Below are 21,515 nucleotides of genomic sequence, written 5' to 3' on the forward strand. Positions count from 1 at the left end.
AAAAAAAAGTATTTTCATTTTATTCAATTTTATTTTTAAATATTATTATTAAGAAGAAAATTATATTTCTATTTTTACATATTTTAAAGAAGCAAAAAGTTTTAGGATTTGAGTGATTGTCTATAGCGATTATAATTAGCTTTATATAAAAACAACAGAAGTCCTTGTTTAGATAGTTAAGTAAATGTGTATATTCTGTGTATTCTCAATGTGTGTGGTCATAGTGAATATGCTCAGTACTGCTGTTGTTTGTCAGTGGTTAGAGGAATGGGGGGGGGGGGACGTATTGCTTCCTTTTTTGGTGTGCCGGAAATCTATAGTTTTCTAGTAAGTAAGTGGGTGTGTGCAGGACAGAAAGGAACCGAGAGATATACAGCGATCTGAATAAAAGTTTGACAGTTTGTTACTCCGGAAGACAAGTGAGTAAATGAAACCTCAGATAAACAGTCACAAGAGTAACGCCGAAAAAGTTTCGCATTAAGTTTCCACCCCTCTTCCTTGTTTATGTTGTGTGTGTGTGGTGGGGTCTCTCGTGTGTGTGTGTGTGTGTGTGTGTGTGTGTGTGTGTGTGTGTGTGTGTGTGTGTGTGTGTGTGTGTGTGTGTGTGTGTGTGTGTGTGTGTGTGTGTGAATGAGTCTAGGCTGGATGCCTGCACTCCCTGTTTCCCATCAACGCAAAGTGAGAGCAGATGGAAGGCTGAAAAGTGAGAGAAAGGAGGAGGAGAAAGAAAAAAAAGGGCTAGACAAAGAGGAGGAGACTCTTTAGCTGACTTCGGTGATCTCTGGCTGGAGAAAGGAGTGCCTTGTTAGACCTACTACACACACTGCAATGTCACCATAGGACGCTTACGGTAAGAATACTGAGGGTAAAAGTTAGGGGTGCAGCAAGAGGTCAAGGTCAGCAGAGCGGGTCCCTGCAGACAGTCCTGAAAAAAACACAGGAAGTAAGATAGAGAGTAAGATAGAGGCTGTGAGAGTGAAAGAGTTTTTCATTTTCCTCGTCTCAGCAGTTTCAAAAGAGGGGTGGAAATACAGAGAGGTTCACGTTGATACACAGCCTGAGGGTGAATTTTTGGTCATGGATGCCGTACGAGGGTGTCAAAAATTTGACTAAAAAAGCTGAGATGTTTGGAAATTTGCATTCTCTGGACTGTATAACTTTTCTACCCAGCCAGCTGTCAAAGAAACAGATACAGAGTTGAACTCTCTTGAAGTTACACCAGGTGAGAATTGATTTAAACCACTGATGTTCTTCTGTTGTTGTTCTGCACAATTTTTTTGTGAAAAATTAAGTGACATCTTCATAATGAATACTTTCATTTTGATAATAGTTTTTTATATATGTATTTTTTGATAGGAATGGCAGCAATGTTGATAACACAAGATTAAATCTTTGAAGTTGTCTAACTCATTGAAGACATCTTCATTTTGTGGTGTAATGTACCTGAATCTGACTTTTTCCACACTTCTGTCTGTTTAGTCTGGGGGCTCTGGGGATAAACTGGGGATTTACTCAGTTTATATTCTACATAATATAATGGTTGACAGTTTGCAACCATAACTCTATAATATATATATAATAATATATCAGCGCATTAGTCTATTAAACCATGTTGCAAAGCATACATCATGTATTGCTGTATATACTGAACAATACCCTTCAAATGACCTGATGAAGATAGGAGATAGATCATCCGGTGTAGTCTCTGACTGTATCTGCCTTCCTCTATGATTAGATGGACTGGTGTTGCATAACAAGTTGCTCATATACTAGATTTACAGTATAGTGGTAGGTTTTATTTCTTTACCTTAAGCATTAAACTTTGGCTTGTAACTCAACCCTCATTTGTGCTACAGGTTTGAATGATATCTCGAATCATATGGCTTGTTGAGGGAAGGTGTGTTATTACTTTTCTATGCAATCAGACTTTGTGGGTGTAGAAAAAAAATCCCATAGTTTGTGTTTTGACGTAGCACAACACTACATAGTCAGGTTGTAAAACCGTTTGGTTCTAACTGGAACCTTTTTTGAGAGTATAGGATAACATTTGCATTATTTTGCTGAATATTTAGTGCTGTTGATTACAGACTTGGCAATAAAACTTGCATGTTTTTTCTTGTACTGTAGCAGATTCTCAAAACTGGTTTAGGACAGTCTGAAGTCTGGTTCTCTTCAGGTTTAGGAGTTTGTGTTGGCCTTCCAGTGCCGTTTAATGTTTATGATGGCTTTGTGCATATCTGTGACTGTCGCATGACCCTGAGTTCCTCTGCTGGCCCATACAACTCATTGTCAAATACAGCAGATAAATAATGCAGTGTCAACACACAGCAGGCTCTGTCTGATCAGATATGATTGTCTCTGTGACAAACTGTTATAGTTAATGGATAAATAATTAAAAGGTCATTAGAAAAGACATGTCTTTATCTGGTAAAATGAGAGGCCTCCCCTTCATTTGCTATACCTGAGCACTATTGTAAGGCTTGGTTGAATTATTCATCTGCTCATGTCTTATAGATTTTCCATTTAGTTGTGATTTATTGCTTTATTGCCTCTACTAGACATTGTTTTATTAGTATTTTTTTTACAGATGAAATTATGTAAATTGATGAAATTAAGCTAGTTGAAGTGTCAAAAATTTCCGTTTTAGAATGGATAAATGTACAGTTACACAATTAAGTAGAAAATGAAGTTTAGTTCAACGTTTTACTCCCACGAGGGGATTTCAGTAAAAACTAATAAAACAAGAAGTTACTGAGTTCCTCAAATTCTGTTGTTATTATAATAACAGTGAAGTTTACAGTGAAGCCTCCCACCACGCGGAGTCACCTGTTTGACGATTATTGACACAAATGTCACGCTATAATGTTACATTATAAATTAATACAATGAGGTTATGTATTAATACAAAATAAATACTTAATAAAAAATAGATGCTTAAAAAAAAAGTTTTAACTTTTTCTTTACTCTTTTACTAACTCTTTGAAACTTCTGAAAACAAACTGTCACAAAACATATTAAATAAATTATTTGCAAAATATCCTCCAACATTTTGCAACACTTTGCAGTTTGAATGATGTCTTGTACGTGACGGAGTATGTTTTTATGTTTCCACTGTTCGATCGCGCCCGCGCCTCACACACACACAACATATTCCAGCATTGCAATCTTGACATCGCAGCCTGTTCATTATAGCCGTAATAAAATATAATAATAAAATAGTCAACCTAACATATAAAAATTACACTGCTCTGTTTAAATAGTCAGTAATACAATTCAGCGTAAGCACCACTCCACTGTGATGTTTCCAAGCACATTTTTGCACATGTGAAGAGGATGATTTTTCCCGTCGATATTGGAACGTGAGTGAAGTACAAAGCCAAAGAATAGTTTACCATCCAAATTTATCGCGAATGTTGAAACATTTTGATTCAAAAGAGAGGTACGTGAGCCCAACGCCGCTTACCTTCACTTTCGCTTTAAATTATTTAGTTTTGGCTTGTTTATTTATAGTTATTTTTTTATTCTTGTTCTGTTCTGAATATTATTAAATTTAAAGGAAAAAATCATTGATTTAAATGTCAATCATCAATCATTGATCAAATAACATTTTTGTGACATGGCTTAACATTGCCGTGACTTTGCGCACGAATTGTCTATGCACGTGACGCGAGGTTATGCGCATGACTCAAACACTGGCAGACACAGCAGACGTAGTTGTAGGCAGGTATATTGATCATGAAATCAGAATTTTCTTGTCTCGACTTAGTCATTAATTCATTCATTTATGTCACTTGTTTAAGTTAATTAATATGTAAAAAAAAAAAATCGATTGGGGCCCCAAGCAGCCGCTTATTCGCTTATGCCTTGGGCTGGCTGTGCAAGCAAATAAAATTTAAATGTACAAAATACACAAGTCGGATGGATAAGAAAATCAATAACACACATCTTCTTAACAAGTGGCACGGTTTGAGGGATCACAAAAGGTGAGGGATGATTCAGATGTTAACCAAGCATAACTAATAACAACAAGACAACGTCAAAAATTGTTCTGGCATGCTACAAGACCGCTGCCCTTCTTCTGTTGTTATTGTTAGTAGTACTAACAATAACAACAGAAGAAGGGCAGCGGTCTTACTAACAATAACAACAGAAGAAGGGCAGCGGTCTTGTAGCATGCCAGAACAATTTTTGACGTTGTCTTGTTGTTATTAGTTATGCTTGGTTAACATCACTATCATAACTAGAATTGCTTATAGTTTCAGTTAGGGATTAAAACTAACATGGCTCCAAGCATTATATTTTAGCATGTGAATCATCCCTCACCTTTTGTGATCCCTCAAACCGTGCCACTTGTTAAGAAGATGTGTGTTATTGATTTTCTTATCCATCCGACTTGTGTATTTTGCTGGTAGATGATAAAAAGTATGGCAGATAGGAAAATCCCTTAAATTTGCATTGAAGGAGTGACCTGAGCTGAGTGACCTGAGTAAGCATACATTTCAATTCAGTTATTCAATTTTGAATGAAAGTAGACAAATTAGACATAGGAGCAGCTGACTGAATTGTTTTATTTCTAGATTAGCTGACATCATTAGTCAAATCTGCATCCAATAACCATAAATGCCAAAAGCGTTTTACAACATGACATCTATAGCCCTAGTCATTTATCTCAAGTGAGGTGCTATAACATTGGTCTTTAGCTCTCGGCCGCCCATCGTATGGCTCTTCCCATGATGCCCGCCTCTGACTGTCTCAGTCTGCATGTTTCCTGTGTGAAGCTGAGGAAATGATGAAATCCCACTGCAACTGTGGCACACTTCACATTGTGTTGCCTGCAGCTCTTTACATAGATATTTAGTAGTAGAAGGTCTACTTCAGGACGTATGCTGCTGCCCTAATGTGTAACTGGAGGTTCTTGAGAGTTTCCTTTACTGTCTCAGTGCATTAGTGCAGGATGGGTGCTTGTGTTTATTGAGTTGTTCTGCTTGGAAAGCAGCATTCCTTTACTAGCCATTTAATTTGTAAACTACAGGGAAAGTTGTCTCTCCAAGTGTGTCTCTGTCATCTTTACCTCTATTGACCTGACTCATAGTTATGGAGAAGTCCTATCGGACTTCCTGAAGCTCTGTGGATGAGTTTTGCATGGTTTATGTCTGAGAGACACTTTGGTAAACACAGATTATTATTTATTTTTTTAAACCCTAAACCTTAAAAAAAGAAGAAGTGCTGTACCTATTTGCATACCTAAAAAGAAAAACATTTTCAAAGAAACTTTTTGGACATTTTGGAAAAACATCTGGTAAACCTAAATATTTGAAAATAAGTTACTTTTTTTTTTAGATTAAACTTTCAGCAGGCTGTTGTATACTGTATGTGCCTTCCAAACTTTGGGGAGTAACTAGCTACAAACTACATTATTCAGTATACTGTGACAGTAGGTCAGCCGTTTTCAAATTGCTGTATTTTTTTCCAGTAACAAACTACATGATCCATATTAAACTGTATATAATACATAGATAAACATATTAAACTATACAGCCAAATAAAATTAATCAAACATTCTAGAAGCACGTTTTTGTAACACTTTGGAATAATGGTCCGTTATTAATAACTAACTATGCAGAAAGTAATGCAGGAGTATGTAGTAACACTTCAAATTCTACTATTAACTAATATGAAAAAAAGCTTAACTAATCAGTAAGTAATATCGAATTTAGGACTTAGAAAGTTCCTTATTAGGTAATCAATAATTACTGAATGAGATTGGCATCATTAAGACCTAATAGGAAACTATGACAAATTATAAAGAATTACTAATTATTTACTAATCACAACATTAACACGTGTCTGAGATGCGAGTCTTTTTTTACTCTGAATATAGTCATAAAATGCATCACTCATTACTCAAGTGTTACTCACTATGCAGGAACTACTAGTGATCTGGACCGTTATTTAAAGTGAAAAACATTATCATTAGTCCTGCATTACTTTCTGCATAGTTACTCATTAACGGACCATTATTCTAAAGTGTTACCCCTCGTTTCTTTCACTTTCTTATATGTAGCATGAACCTTAAAAAGTTTGTCAATCAGGTGTTCATTTTGATGGTAAATCAATGTAAATAGTTTAATGTAATATTTTACATTTTTTTATTTTAAGAGTATAATAATAAAAATATGGATTAAAGCCGTTACGACTATTGTCTGCGAGTGCAAATTTCAACATTCAACTTCAGATTTTTATTTTACAGGTTTTCACATTGGAGCTGTGAGTGCAAATGTTCACGTACAAGTACGAATATTTATTGTACAAGTTCTCAAATTCACATCCAGGTGCTCTCGAGTTTTGCTACTCTTTTACTTTCATAATTGCTCGCTACTATTCAAACCCAGTTTGAAAGAATCTTCCCCACCCAGCACTAATCTGCTGTCACCTCCAGACTGGAGTTACTCACTATAATCACTGCGTTTCTGAGGAATCCTGCTGCAAGTCACTGCATGTTTCATATGGTTTAGAAATGCATGTGGTAAACTACACAAGCTAAGTATTGCTATCAACACTCCAAACTGATCCATTGGAGACTAATAATACAAATTACAGTTCAATTGAAAATGTTATAATATATGAATTCTTTTGTTTGTGTTAATACTCACTATTTTTGTGTTTCAGTGTTTTGTTACACATGCTGTTGCTAATCTTTTAGCTTTCCCACAGTGTGTGTAGACTACATTGTATTCACTTGTTTGTCATTAGCACTTCCTTCTATTGAATGACCTGTCAGCAGTTAATCAAAATGTTGCAAATCACAATGTTTTTTTTTTTTAACCCAATTCCTTCACGGTTTACCAGACTTGAGTTGGAGTTTCTGTTTGTGCATTCAGCTACCCTGTCTTGATTTATAGTTATTTATCTATAAACACACTACCACATTTCCTTTTGTCTTCAGTGGGATTCTACAGAACCCCTTGATCAATGCACTGCCCTACTTTCAAAACCACCTAAGTGGTTTCAGTATCTTTATTTTCACACCCTTCTGATTTGTCCAATTATTTGTTTGTTAGTTTAAAACCAACATTTGTTAGTAGTGTTGGCATTTGACACCATAACCCATTTTATATTCCATAACACATTTGGTAACACTATACTTGAAGGGGTGTGCATAAGACTGACATGACACCTTCATAATCATGACATGACACATGAATATGAAGGAGGTTTTATTCATGTTTATGACAACTGTCATTAAGTGTCATTCGCTCAATTATGACATTTTTTTATGCAAATATGACATTGTTTGAAATGTCTTTGTTAAGACAACTTGACATAAACCAGTACATCATAGCCTGTCATAAATATGTCATAAACATGACATAGCAGATTAATTATCAAACTTAAGAAACCACTTAGCTTTATGGGTTAACATTACATTAAACTGTCATGTGGTTGGTTTTGACATTGGCTGTCATGAGGCCATTATAACTGTCATGAATATTTTTCTGACCAATTTTTTTTCAGTATTCCAGTATTAGTTATAAAATAATTTGACAGTATTAACGCTTAATGACATTTTAATGACAAATTCAATTTGTACCACTGGGGAAAAAAGTGGTCAGTAATATAATGTAATGTTAACCCATAAAGCCAAGTAGTTTCTTAAGTTTGATGATTAATCTGCTATGTCATGTTTATGACATATTTATGACAGGTTATGTTTTCTTGGTAATGTCAAGTTGTCATGACAAAGACAGTGACAGGTTATGATGTATTGGTTTATGTCAAGTTGTCATAAAGACATCTCAAACAATGTCATATTTGCATTAAAAATGACATAATTGAGCGAATGACACTTAATGACAGTTGTCATTAACATGCATAAAACCTCCTTCTTATTCATGACGTGTCATGTCATGATTATGAAGGTGTCATGTCAGTCTTATGCACACCCCTTCAAGTAAAGTGTTACCCACATTTACAGTCATAGATTTTAAAAATAGCAGCATGGCACTGTAGATTATCTGAAGTGGTGTGGAGAAATAGTGACCAGAGCATGTCAGCCCATATGTAGGCATGTGAGGTATATTCTGAGACACCACACCAAAGCTTATCAAAAGGCAGGATCTTCATTTTTTCGGTCCTTGTATATTTCTCTTATATTCACTCAGATATTACTCACGTATGCACACCCATTTGTTTTATAATCACATCACACAGGAAAGGGAAAGGTGGAAAACAAGATAGCACACAATAGCCCCTTAAAAACTTGGACTTCTAGGCTCTAGACTGTGTTTGTAAAATTGCCAGTCATTCCCTCCAAAGAGTAGAAGGTCAGAGTATTGCATGAGGATTTCCTAGATGCTGCCTTTGAAAATGGGGGAGTTGATGTATGACATTAATTTTTATTTATTTAGGTTAGCATTGAGAATTTGAGTTAGAATGTATGTGAATATGGTCATTTCACCACAATTTTAATTCCAACCCACTGGAAGTTGAATTGGAATTTGATTTTGAATTGAAATGACATGGATAAATATTGCACTACCTTCAAATATTTTATGTTAGTTACAGTTCAATTCAATATGCAATTCTGCATCCTGTTTGCTAATTTAATTCAATTCCAAAAAAGTAATTGGAATTTACAAGGCAAGTGTGGGCTTGTTGAAAAGGGAGAATCCATTTTCTTTGCCTCCTTTTTTCCATCTCCAGCCCTCCACACCTTATTTTGTCAAACAGGTCTTGCTCACATAACACTTGTGTAATTTAATTTATTAAAATGGTATCGACACATTTTATATTTGAATTTTCTCATTGACTGTTTCTCATTCTCATTTTTTTTTTTTTTTTTTTTTTTTTTGTACAGTGAGGTTATAGCCTAACCTTATAGTGGTGACAGTGAGACATGTGTTCCTGTAGCATGCATGTTAGCAAACATGCACTTGGATATGTGGTTACTATGTGTGCGTGTTGTGGTCTGTGCCTTGTCTTCTTGCACCCCCTCAGAACCCCTATTTGTTTCTGTGGTTTGATTGGATTCACGTCTATCTTTTTCCAACCACTTGCACTGTTTTTCACTTGGTGGCCCTCTTTAGTTCTCTCCTATTCTGCCTATTTTACTGTAAATCATTCCCTGCATCTTATGCTGTCGTGATAAATTAACTTCACAAAGTTTGCACATTTGGCTTGGGTGTTGTCTCTGTCTCAAAACATGCTGTAATAGTTTTTTTATGGGCTCAGTCACTGACATTTGGAGTGGGGAAAGTTCTTGTCCATACTGTAAGAATTGAGAAAATAGAAAATGCCAGGGAGTCTGGTTGAGGAACGACCACTCCCAGAGAAGACAAAGGACCTTTCTCGAAATTAACATTTGACTCTCTCTTGAGAAACTAGCATCCCTGAGTCAATTACCTCACCCATGTTGTCTCTCTCTCACGCTGAGATCACCAGATATTCACCCAAAAATCTAAATGGTTTAATGTGAATAATTATCTTACAGTATTATACATGTTTGGTATCATTTGAAATGTCTCAGTGCAACTGGTACAAATGTCTAATTCCCAAAGAAGTAAGCCAAAAGGTAATAAAGTTCTTAAGAGCTTAGAGATAACTTGCACACAGAGGAGGGTCTGTCTTCCAGGCAAATGGCATTCTGCTCCCAAAAGGTGTAAACTCTGAATGCAAATTCCCATTGTTAGCAAATGTTTCCATGTAAAAGAAGTTTCTGTCTATATAAAGAAATGCAACAAGAGGCTCAGGGCGATTTGTAACTCAAAATAGCCATGTATTTTATAATGTCAGGTTCGCATCTTCTCTCTTTATTCCAGAACATTTGATGTTTTGTATTTATTTTCTTTGAACTGATTATGAAATTGGCATGATACATTTACCTGACATAATAAATTGTTACATTTGATTTTATTCCGACTGACTCTGAAATAGTTTTTCCCAAGTAGATTAAACGGATTCGTATGTTACCACAAGTTTTGTGTCAGATTAGTGACGACTAATATTTGGCATCAATTCAAGTGTACGTGGTTCGCAAAGACAAGAAGTGAATTTCCTTTTAGAACAGCAAAAATGCTGCTTGACTAATCTAAATGTGGGTGCGTCTTAACTCTGTTTTACTTTAGATAAGTGTACGTGGGGAACCAATCCAAAGCTATTATAAGAGAAGTAATGTTGGTCAACTTATATCTGTAATAGTGGCCATACCTCTTTAATTTCAAGTGTATGCAATCACAGGGGCTATACCAAAGTATCTTTGATTGTGTAAGCGTGAATGCGACCAGTCTTAGGTATATAGCCAATTACCTCTTGGTGCCCAAAACTGACGAGCTTGTGATCGTGAGACCCGCGTTAAACAGAAGGCGTGAGGACCTCAGAGCCACATAGCTTCCTAATATGAACGGGTAAAATATAAGTTAAGAGTTAAGTAGAACTATAAAATGTATTGCTAAACTATTATATAATTGACCAATAACCAGTTGGCAATCTAACCTAAATTCGAGGTTGTGATAAAATGGAGTCAGATAAAAGCTTAAATGGAATTAAATTACATTGCCACACGGAAAGACAGTAACGCGCAGAGATCTTCACCCGTTCTATTGGATGCCGCCATTGGGCTGATAGACGGGCTTAAATTGCTATTTAGATCTTGCAGTGCATGTTGATCATACAGTTTACAATGGAATGTAGAGTCAAAAATATGATAATAAATGATAAAACATTTGACATTTGTCCTTTTTTCAATACAATGAAATAATACAATGACTAAGTCAAACTTTAAAACGGACAAAAAAGCATCATAAAAGTGGCATACAAGTTGTCCATACAACTTGTATTCTATATTCCAAGTCATATGATACATGTAGCTTTGTGTAAAAAAAAAAAGGTAGTTATACTTTGAAATGTTATAGCTCTCAAATAATTCTCATATGGACTACTTTTATGGTACATTTACTTGTTTCATTTTGATCCTTTTGCTTACTGTCTGCTATCGTTGAATGGAAAAGTTGACATTTATTCAGCTAAATATCTCCTTTTACGCTCCAAGAATAAAGTCATACAAGTTTCAAATTACATGAAAACGATGACAGAATTCACACATTTGGGTAAACTATCACTTTAAGTCTTCAAAATAAACTTGAATGGGACTTGTACTGATTTGTAACCCCTTAAATGGTTATTTTTTTTCGGTGTTCATAATGACTAGTTTTTTCCCAGTGATGTGGACAGCGTAGCCAAGCTGTGGCCACAGTGGAAAACAGCTCTTCCAAAGGTTCTCTAGCCTGTGTGCTGTACATTTAAAACACACATTCTTAAACACACACTTCTAAAATTAGCTCTTGTGTCACTCTGGAATTCTGTCCAATGGGTGGGTTTCATAAGTGCTGTTTCCTCAAACTGGATTGTGTGTGTGGTGTGTAAGTGTGCATGTAGAGTTAAATAGTTTGGGGTTGTAAGATTTTTTTAATGTTTTTGAAAGAAGTCTTTTATGTTCACCCAGGCTGCATTTATTTTTGATACAGTATAAATGGTAATATTGTGAAATATTAATAAAATTAACAACTGTTTTCTCTTTTGATATATTTTAAAATATAATTTATTTCTGTGATGGAAAAGCTGAATTTTCAGCAGCCTTTACACCAACCTTAAGTGTCACATGTTCCCTTTTAATGTCATTACCTTCCCTTTTTATCAGTGTAATGCATCCTTGCTAATTGTTTAAACAGACTAACTGACCCCAAACTTTTAGTTGGTAGTGTATCAATGTGTTCATGTGTGTATGTTTAAAAGAAAGATGTGTCACAGCAGTGTTTTATTCACTGAAATTTCTAAAGTCAGGATGTCTTGGTGCTTTTATTTCAACAAAAAGTGCCTAAAGGGAAAGTTCACTCAAAAATAAAAAATTTTGATTTAAAAAAATTCAAGTCCAAACATGTATGAGTTTCTTTTTTCTGTTGAACACAAAAGAAGATATTTTGAAGAATGTAGGTAACCAGACAGTTGACGGTAGCCATGGATTTCCATAGTAGGAAAAGAAATACTATGGAAGTCAATTCTGCAAAATATCTTCTTTTGTGTTCTACAGAAAAAAGATCATACAGGTTTGGAAAAACATGAGGGTGGGTAAATGATGACAGGATTTTAAGGTGAACAATCCCTTTAAAAATAGTCACCTTTGAGCAGTTTAACACACTTTTTCTCAGACAAGCGTTTTGTTCTCTTTTCAGAGAAATGATGATTAATCCTTGAAAAAGAAGAAAGGAAGCCATGGCATTCTTTGGCTTAGACTGTACCCGGAAAAGAGAGAGAGGTACAGACATGACACACAGCTTTGACCTTTAACCAAAGTCTTACATCATAGGATTCTATCCTAGCGAAGTATGCTGAGACAACCACTTTATGAGTAATCCATTCATTGTTTGATTTCCCCAAAAAACTGTAAACACTGTGGTGCTATCAGAACTGTTTCTTTTTAAGCATCCTGCTCATACAATGGTGTGAGTTTAGGACGGGACTATCCGTTTGTCCTATCAATGACCTACAGAAGAGGGCTGCAAATTACACACTTCTTCAAACTTGCCTGACCTAACCAAATTAACCTAATCTAAAGCTTTTCTCTATATGTGTTTATAGAGGTGGAGAGGAAAATCAGAGCAAACGACAGAGAATATAACTCATCCTTCAGATATGCTGTGAGTATCAAATCAGTGTGACAGAAAATCACTCTAATTCAAACCTACAAAAATTAACATTTGTGTTTTGTCTGAAGATATAGCCTAGATGACCGAATGTGTCATGATGACATTACATGGAACCTCCCGTTTCCTCTTAACAGATTGCAGCTATTTTCAATTCCATTCTTTAAAAAAAAAAAACTCCCACAGTCCAACACTTATTTATCACTGTGTCATTGCTTGTGTTCATTATTTTTGAGATTCAAATGTGTAAAATCTTACGGTAACACTTTACTTGACAAGTTACCAATCTGACTTGCTATCTTATTAGGAAATAAGCATGTGTGATCTTTAGACACTTGTAAGATGATATCTGCACAACACTATTGAACCATCTTTCATCTCTATCTTTTCTTCCTGAAGACCAATTCAATCAAGACCTCCAAATACAACCCCTTCACTTTTTTGCCTCTCAACTTGTTTGAGCAGTTCCAGAGGATCGCCAATGCCTACTTCCTCTTCCTGCTCACCCTACAGGTGCGTCATACATCATGCAGTTTACTGAATGAAGCTCTGGATCTTCAGAGTATTCTTTCATTAGTTCATTAATATATTCATTCACTCACTCATTTGATAATGATTTGAAATCAAAGTCAGTCCGAGACAAAGGAAAGTTAGGGTTACACTTTATTTCAAGAGTCCACTTTAGACATTCTACTAACTATAACTAACTTTGCAACTACATGTCAGCTAACTCTCAGAGTATTAGTAGACTGTTAGGTTAGGTCAGGGTTAGTAGAATAAGTTGATGTTCTTGCAAAGTTATTTAGTTAATAAAATGTTAATAAAATAAAGTGTTAGCAGATATTAAGCATAGAGTCTACTAATACTCTACTGACTGCTAGTTAACATGTAGTTGCAAAGTTAGTAGAACGTCTAAAATGGATTATCAAAATAGTGTTATCGAAGTTTGAGGATGTTTCTTCTTTCATTCTTTGAGGATGTTTAGTCATGCATATTGCAAAGAATGTGATCAAAACATGACCCCAACTTCCCGTATTAAGTCTACGCCCCACGCATTCTAAATGACTAAATACTTGTGCAATAATGATTGTGTCATGAGTGACCTTATAACTTTATTAGCTCACTCTTTATTAGCCTTGACTTTAAGGCAAGTCATTTGACTTTGCAGCCATTTCCGTTACACTCAATGGCAGCTGTTTCCAGTCATGCAAGTACAGCATATACAGTAGTAAATTAATGAGGAAAGTAATTACGTTATCAATAACATTTTAAATTAGACACTGATTTTTCAAAGTTGTAAATAAAACAGATTATTGGAGTATGTTTTACCGGAAAATAGAAATATAAGTTTTTCTGCTTTAAAATTTAATTCAATGCTTCTTGCTGTTTCTTTTTAATTGGTTGTGAAATTTACTAGCAACTTCTGAGTGAAAATTGGTTTATTAATGGTGAGTTGTCCTCTCAGGCTCTCCAATATAGATTATAAGGGTATGTTTTACAAAAAATAACAGTTTTTGTACCTCCAGATTTCACGGTTAATTCAATGTGATACTTGCAGTTTCTTTGTAATTGTGTGAAAAAAATATTCTGCTCAGTTTTTTTTCTTTTTTCTTCAGTACAGAAAATCTATAAAGACTATAATCGAAATAATGATATCATGAATTGTGTGTCTTAAGCTCAGATCATGCCATCATATTGTGTGGTAAATTTTTTCCCATTCACATATTTACTAGTGCACCATCTCTGGCTCACAATGTGATGTACTGTAGCTACCAGTATGTTGCGGGCTTTTGCATTTAATTTAAAGCACATTTTAACGTGTGTGTGTATGTGTGTTGTATTGTAGGTTATTCCTGCTATTTCCTCTCTGCCTTGGTTCACCACTGTCTTCCCTCTAGTGTTGGTATTAACAGTGACTGCAGCCAAAGATGCCATTGATGATATTGTAAGTACATGTGACCGTATGCAACACACTGCAGATCTATTCATCCGTTGTTCATGTTTCTTTAATTTTTTCCCCTCCTGACTGGAACTAGCGCGATCTGACTGTGATTTAACTATATAGGCCAAAGACTGATTATTAAAGCTTATTGCTCTGTATTCCCAAAGTCCTTAATTCTGTTGGTTTATTTTGCTGTGGTTAAAAACATCTAAGACTGCATGTTAAGGGGAAAATAAAGGCTATGTTTTCCATGTAAAGAATGAATGCATTTTTTGTGTGAGATTATTTTATGCCATAAAGTTCTGTATGAAATCTCATTAGTCCCAAAATCCCGCTTTTCATAAATATCGTATTGTACCTGGGAAGGAGTTTAAATTCTTTAAATATTGTTGAAATCAGACTACAGCTACTAGTACTCATTTTTTCAGTCCCCCTGTACACTGTAAAAAGTTATTGTTGGTTTAACGTAAAAAAGTAAGTTACCTGGTTGCCTTAACATTTTGAGTTAGTTTGAAATTAAAAATTTGAGTTAAACCAATCTCCTTCATTGTATTAATTAACAAACACTCAAAATATTATGTTATCTGAACCACATTAATTATCTAAGTTGACTTGACAAAAGATAAAAAGTTGTGATAACAAATCATGAAAATAATTTTTTACAGTGTAATCCAGAGAACCCTCTGCTAGATCGCAAATTGAGCTACCTTGGTTTTTCCTATGGTCTGGCAGGAAATAAATGACATTTAGTTAATGAAAATGACAGCTTTTACTATAATACTCAGTACACGTCTAATTTAAATGCCCTTTCACTTTGGCGCACGGTCATCACGCAGACTTTCCTCCGAACAGCAGAAACTCGTAAAGCAAAAGGTTACGGGTCTGAATTTGTCAGTGGTGGACTGGAAAATCTGATACAGTGAACAGGAGCCACCTCAGCCACGGCAGGAATACAATAGTCCTTATGTTCCTGCTGAGGGAAGTGGAGGGGAATTAGGGAATCGCTCCTCTTTCTCTCCTCGTTCATAAAGCTGGAATGAGCCAGTTTCTGGACGCAGCAGATCTTTGTTTAAAAACAGATTTAAAGATTTCTCTTCTCTGTCTTCAAATTCATTTATCCCGTAAGGGCTTCTGTTATCATTTTCTATTTGCTTTCATATGGTTTCTTGCTCCATTATTTTCCTTCAGTCTTTTTTTCTCTTTTTATTTCCTTGCAGAATCGCCACAGAAGTGACAGGCAGGTGAATAACCGTAAGGTGAATGTGCTTATCAATGGAAAGTGAGTGGCTGTCATATTTATGTTTCAGTCTTACTTGTTACCTGCACACCTTTTCCATACACCTTTTCCAACTCCCAAGTTTTTTAAATTTCTATAAATGGTGCGTCTACTTTTCATACTATTTCTGGTTTAATCTGGAATGTTTTGAATTTTGAACTTACTAAAAAACAATTGCATCAATCCCAACAGGACACAGCTGTAGACACAGAAATGTTCTTCCTGTTGTTCTGACCTGTGTTCATTTATCTTGATCTCACACACACACACACACACACACACAATGAATAACTACTAGAATGATGCCTTATATTCTATGTTGTTCAGAAATCTGTTTTCACTAGATTTCTGGTGGTCCCTCATCATATGTCAAAATCAAGCTCCGCAAGATTGTGCATTCATAATTTATGTTGAGTTAAATAGAAACGAATGATTCACACACCCTTAGTGTTGCAACTTATTGTAATCAGAATTATGTGTCATTCTCTTTCATAATAGACTGATAAGCGAGAAATGGATGAATGTGCAAGTGGGAGACATCATAAAGTTGGAGAACAACCAGTTTGTCACAGTAATACATTTAAAGATTTACATTTATATTACATTTACATAATTTGTAAATCTTTACGTAAAGATTCAAGATCAGATGTAAATTAATATTGAATTAAAATCCCCTTATCTCTCTGCATCTTCCTCACAGGCAGATTTGCTCCTGTTGTCCAGCAGCGAACCGCTCAACTTGATCTACATTGAGACTGCAGAGCTGGATGGGTGAGTACAAGAAACAAAACAGAGGGATTGTTGCTGTGGTTTTCATATTTGAAGCTATGTTAAACACTTTTTTTTTCTATTAAGCTCATGAGGAATACACAATGGATTGTGTTTTTACAGTTGAAGTACTAGATTCCTGATTTGTCATTTTTCCACACAGAGAAACAAACCTGAAGGTTAAACAGGCTCTGACTGTAACCGGAGATATGGGCGACAATTTAGAGGCTTTGGCTGCTTTCAATGGTGAGGAAAAAGAGAGAAAGAAAAACAGAATTTCTTAATGCTGTTAATGACAGTGTTTTAGTGCCACATTAAAATCTAAACAAAAATCTAATGGCAAATTTATACTGTAAAAGGTGGCACAGAAGCGCTTCTGAAGTGGCATTTATGTCACTGTTTAATGCTGCTTAGAGGTGGCATAAATTCATTTATACCGCAATTAAAACTGTATGTTTTGTTACTACAGTAGGTGCTGAGGAGGGTCAGAGCAGGCATGGTTTAGTTTGCCTGTGTAAAGATGCCTTAAAGGGTTAATTCACCCAAAAATTACATTTCTGTCATTAATTACTTGCCCTCATGTCGTTCCAAACCCATAAGACCTTTGTTCATCTTCAGAACACAAATGAAGATATTTTTGATGAAATTCCGTGTCAGTCTCTGACGCTGTGCACATTGTAAACTTCTGGGTTCTACATCAGAACGCCGGCTCAGACTGACACAGAAGAGAAGAAATTGTTGAATAAAGTCCTTATTTTTGTGTGTGTTTTTGCACACTAAAAGTATTTTCATCGCTTCATAACATTAAGGTTGAATCACTGTAGTCACATGGACTATTTTAACGATGTCTTTACTACTTTTCTTGGCCTTGAAAGCTCTCGGATTTCATCATAAATATGTTAATTTGTGTTCCGAAGATGAATGAAGGTCTTACGGGTTTGGAAGGACATGAGGGTAAGGAATTAATGACAGAAATGTCATTTTTGGGTGGGCTAACCCTTTAATTTCGAGAATAAATTTGAAATTATGTCCTAAGAAAATGGTGATAAACACACATTGAAGATGTGTGTGTGGTTTGTGATATTTTGTCATTTGTCGCAGTTCCTCCGTGATCCTACTGTTTTCATTCACGGAGAGCCAAAGGGGGAGGGGCATGTCTGAAATCTCATAGATATATATTTAGATGCCTCATTAGCAGCTTTTTCAATGGGCCGAATATATAAGCTGTCCGCCATATTGGAATGGTCCGTAAACACTCGAGAGCGAGTTGACTGAGCGTCTGCAACCGTAGTTAGATGCATGTATGAATATCTATATCTGCAATAGATTTCAGCAGATGATTTTGCTAAACTAACACAATACAAGACGAAGGTGTCAGCTAACACAAAATTAAAAAGTTACCACTGTTTAAAAACCTGTATTATTGAGTTAATGCATATAAAAATACAAAACATCACATTCTCACCTGTAAAAGGTTATCCCATTTCTTGGGGAATTTAAATCTCGGCGGTTTCATATGTAATATAATGACTTGAGTCAGCAATCAACTAAAATTTCAAAATCTTATTTTCTCACATTTGGCTTTTATGATCATGCAACTAGTGAATCCACATTTTCAGTTTTGTTAGCTGATACAAAATTAAAAAAAACAAATTGCATCTTTGATATGTCAATTATTTTTCTAGATAACGTGATGAAACTATAAGCAAAATGAGACTTTTCTTTCTTCTCAGTTTTTTCTCCTAAACAAAAAAAGTAAAATAATGACAAATGTTTTTGAAACAAAAAAGCTTGTTGAATTGCACTACTTGAAAAAAAATGCATTGCATTAACCCTGCTTGTATTTTAATGCATTGTGGTTTTAGGGCTTGCATTTTTATGGGCTGAAATTCAACATGGTTGTATATTTAAGCTGTGAATATTTCAATTCAAAACATTTCACACATGTTTTCATCATTAAAAATTCAATAATCCATATTCACCTTTCAGATTTCACTTCGAAAATGTTCATTCTGTTTAAAAATACAACCTATAATATTCGACAGGCAATTTTCGGTCCATTTTATTTCGCTTTACAAATTCGCTTCCACAAATTCAGTGGTTCAAATTCGTATCAAAAAGTATTATTTTACTTCCATAAAACCCCTAGTAATCTTACAAATTCAAAAGAGATCCCAATGTTCTCATTTTCTGCTCAGAAGTGTAGGCTATTACCATAAGTCAAAATCAACATTTTTCCAAGACCAAATTATCTGAGCTACAGTATGCTGTCCATGAAAAAGTAAACTTTACTAAAACATAACCGAGAACTCTAAAGTCTTCTGAGCTTCCTAGTCTCTGAGAAATAACACTTTCCTCTGGTCTTCTCTGTGCTTTCTTCAGGGGAGGTGTGCTGTGAGCCTCCTAACAACCGTCTGGATCGATTTACAGGCACACTGACGTTCGACACACAGAAATACTCTCTGGACAACGAGCGAGTCCTGCTCAGGGGCTGCACTCTTAGAAACACAGACTGGTGCTTTGGCCTGGTGCTGTTTGCTGGTAATTATTTCAGATAGAAGTGTGATGTGTGTTCTGGAGCTGTCTGGTGTCCCAGTTCAATTATTCTTTATTACTACAGAGAATGTGTGATGTATGTTTTTGAGGGTGTAAAATGGTTTGCCAGTCCATAGACCACAGACTAAACAAAAACTGACCCTTTTAAATAAATAATCATACTGGATTTATGATTGGATTCATTATAGTAGATTGTACTACTAAAGAAAAAGTGTTGTGGTTCATATACAGTATGTTGGTTCTTCAGGCCCAGAGACCAAGTTGATGCAAAACTGTGGGAAAAGCACCTTTAAGAGGACGAGCATTGATCGACTCATGAATGTACTGGTGCTCTTTGTAAGTTGAATGTCTAATCTGCAGATCTCTTTCACGTTTTTATTTGTTATTTTTTATTAATATATTATGCATGCTGCATTGAGATTCATTCATGTTACAAAAGAGTTCTATTTCAAATAAATGCTGTTATTTATGACCTTTCTATTCATCAAAAAATCATGTACAAACATGCCACTGCTTCCACAAAAGCTTTAAGTAGCACAACTGAAGGAATTTCTGAAGGATCTGGAGTAATGGCTGCTGAAAATTTAGCTTTGCCATCACAGTAATAAATTATGTTTTTAAATATATCTAAAAAGGTAGTGTATATAGACAATAGAAGTGAACAGAACAAAGAATGAATAAATAATAAAATAATTTAAAGTCTATATTTGCTCATAACATATTGCAAGGTTGGTAACAGGTTAATAATCTGTTGTTTCCTTTGTAGATTTTTGGGCTTCTGGCTCTGATGTGTATTATTCTGGCTGTCGGGAATGGGATTTGGGAACACCAGGCAGGGTCAAAGTTCAACTCCTTTCTTCCACGCGAAGAGAACATAGCTTTTTCAGCGTTCCTCACTTTCTGGTCCTACATTATAATCCTCAACACTGTGGTGCCCATCTCACTTTATGTTAGGTAGTGCGAGTTCATGTATACTTTTTTGTAACATTCATTCAAACTAAATGTACCAAAATGTATTAAAAGTCTGAGAACACATTGAAAATCAGTTTTTTACATTTAATATTTGGAGAGTTTATGACTTGGGTTAGAACTGTAGTACTTATAAAATGAAGACATTATGATGTAAAATGAAGAAATATTCTACACACGATTTCTAGGTCTCTTGGGCCCTGTTGGCTCCAGCGCTTCTGTCTTTTTTCATTTAAACTTTTGTCAGTTTGTCATTTTTTATGATGCAAAAATGTTGCACTAATTTAGAAAAGAATGTCATTTTCATTCTCTGTGTCTGGTGTTGCAGTATGGAGGTGATTCGGTTGGGCAACAGTTACTACATCAACTGGGACAGGAAAATGTATCATGCTCGAACTGACACGCCAGCTGAGGCTCGAACCACAACACTCAACGAAGAGCTCGGTCAAATCAAATACATCTTCTCAGACAAAACCGGCACGCTCACCCAGAACATCATGACCTTCAACAAATGCTCCATCAACGGGAAATCTTATGGTCAGGACCCATCCCACATGCATCAGTTGTTTATTATATTTATAGGCCTATATTATTTCAAAAGATTGCCAATGCAGTATTCCTGAGACATAAAACTCCCCTGTCGTGATCAAACAGCCAGATACTGTTTGAACTTAAAAATGTGTTTTCTCTCTACCCTACAGGAGATGTTATCGATCACTATAGCGGACAGAGGATGGAGATCACAGAGGTGAGAAGCAAAGTTTCAAACAAACACAAGGGTTTATAATGAGTTTGCTGGGTTAATGAGTTCGAGTTTTATAATAGGAAATGGCACCAGTGGATTTCTCCTTTAACCGGCTCGCGGACCCAAAGTTCCTCTTTTATGATCACAGTCTGGTAGAGGCTATAAAGCTGGAGCTTCCAGACGTTCATGCTTTCTTCAGATTACTCGCTCTCTGTCACACTGTTATGGCAGAAGAGAAAAAGGAGGGTGAGTGATTGTGTATAACATGCCTTTCTTTTAATATACTGTATGTATGTGTACATTAAAACATGCATTGCATTTTCTCCCCTCTGTTTTGCTGTGTAGGTGTTCTGGTGTACCAGGCCCAGTCTCCTGATGAGGGCGCTCTGGTCACGGCCGCACGTAATTTCGGATTTGTGTTCCGCTCGCGCAGCCCTGAGACAGTGACCATAGAGGAGATGGGGATTCAGAGGAGCTATGAGCTGCTAGCCATCCTTGACTTTAACAACGTGCGAAAAAGGATGTCTGTGATTGGTATGCACACTGGCATTGGCTGGCACC

At 35.7% G+C, this 21,515-nt stretch overlaps 1 protein-coding gene across 3 annotated transcripts in view; it reads left to right on the plus strand.

Moving 5' to 3' along the window:
• The first annotated feature begins 589 nt into the window (after positions 1 to 589).
• Positions 590 to 21,515, plus strand: part of atp8b5a (ATPase phospholipid transporting 8B5a) — a 30,625-nt gene continuing 9,699 nt past the window's right edge. The window contains exons 1-16 of one of the 3 annotated variants that reach the window (XM_084114671.1): positions 590 to 850; positions 12,228 to 12,310; positions 12,634 to 12,692; positions 13,098 to 13,211; positions 14,545 to 14,643; positions 15,858 to 15,919; positions 16,415 to 16,487; positions 16,617 to 16,687; positions 16,848 to 16,930; positions 19,067 to 19,225; positions 19,488 to 19,576; positions 20,007 to 20,194; positions 20,538 to 20,746; positions 20,911 to 20,957; positions 21,035 to 21,200; positions 21,300 to 21,488. In XM_084114671.1, the coding sequence (XP_083970797.1) occupies positions 12,268 to 12,310; positions 12,634 to 12,692; positions 13,098 to 13,211; positions 14,545 to 14,643; positions 15,858 to 15,919; positions 16,415 to 16,487; positions 16,617 to 16,687; positions 16,848 to 16,930; positions 19,067 to 19,225; positions 19,488 to 19,576; positions 20,007 to 20,194; positions 20,538 to 20,746; positions 20,911 to 20,957; positions 21,035 to 21,200; positions 21,300 to 21,488 (1,651 nt within the window). In that variant the 5' untranslated portion in view covers positions 590 to 850; positions 12,228 to 12,267. Of the gene's footprint in view, positions 1,223 to 12,227; positions 12,311 to 12,633; positions 12,693 to 13,097; positions 13,212 to 14,544; positions 14,644 to 15,857; positions 15,920 to 16,414; positions 16,488 to 16,616; positions 16,688 to 16,847; positions 16,931 to 19,066; positions 19,226 to 19,487; positions 19,577 to 20,006; positions 20,195 to 20,537; positions 20,747 to 20,910; positions 20,958 to 21,034; positions 21,201 to 21,299; positions 21,489 to 21,515 lie in introns of all 3 variants that reach the window. The other 2 variants (XR_014606259.1, XM_084114672.1) reach the window with 2 other exon arrangements.

This window comes from Abramis brama (assembly GCF_963993115.1).
Source record: "Abramis brama genome assembly, chromosome: 5".
Taxonomy (NCBI): domain Eukaryota; kingdom Metazoa; phylum Chordata; class Actinopteri; order Cypriniformes; family Leuciscidae; genus Abramis; species Abramis brama.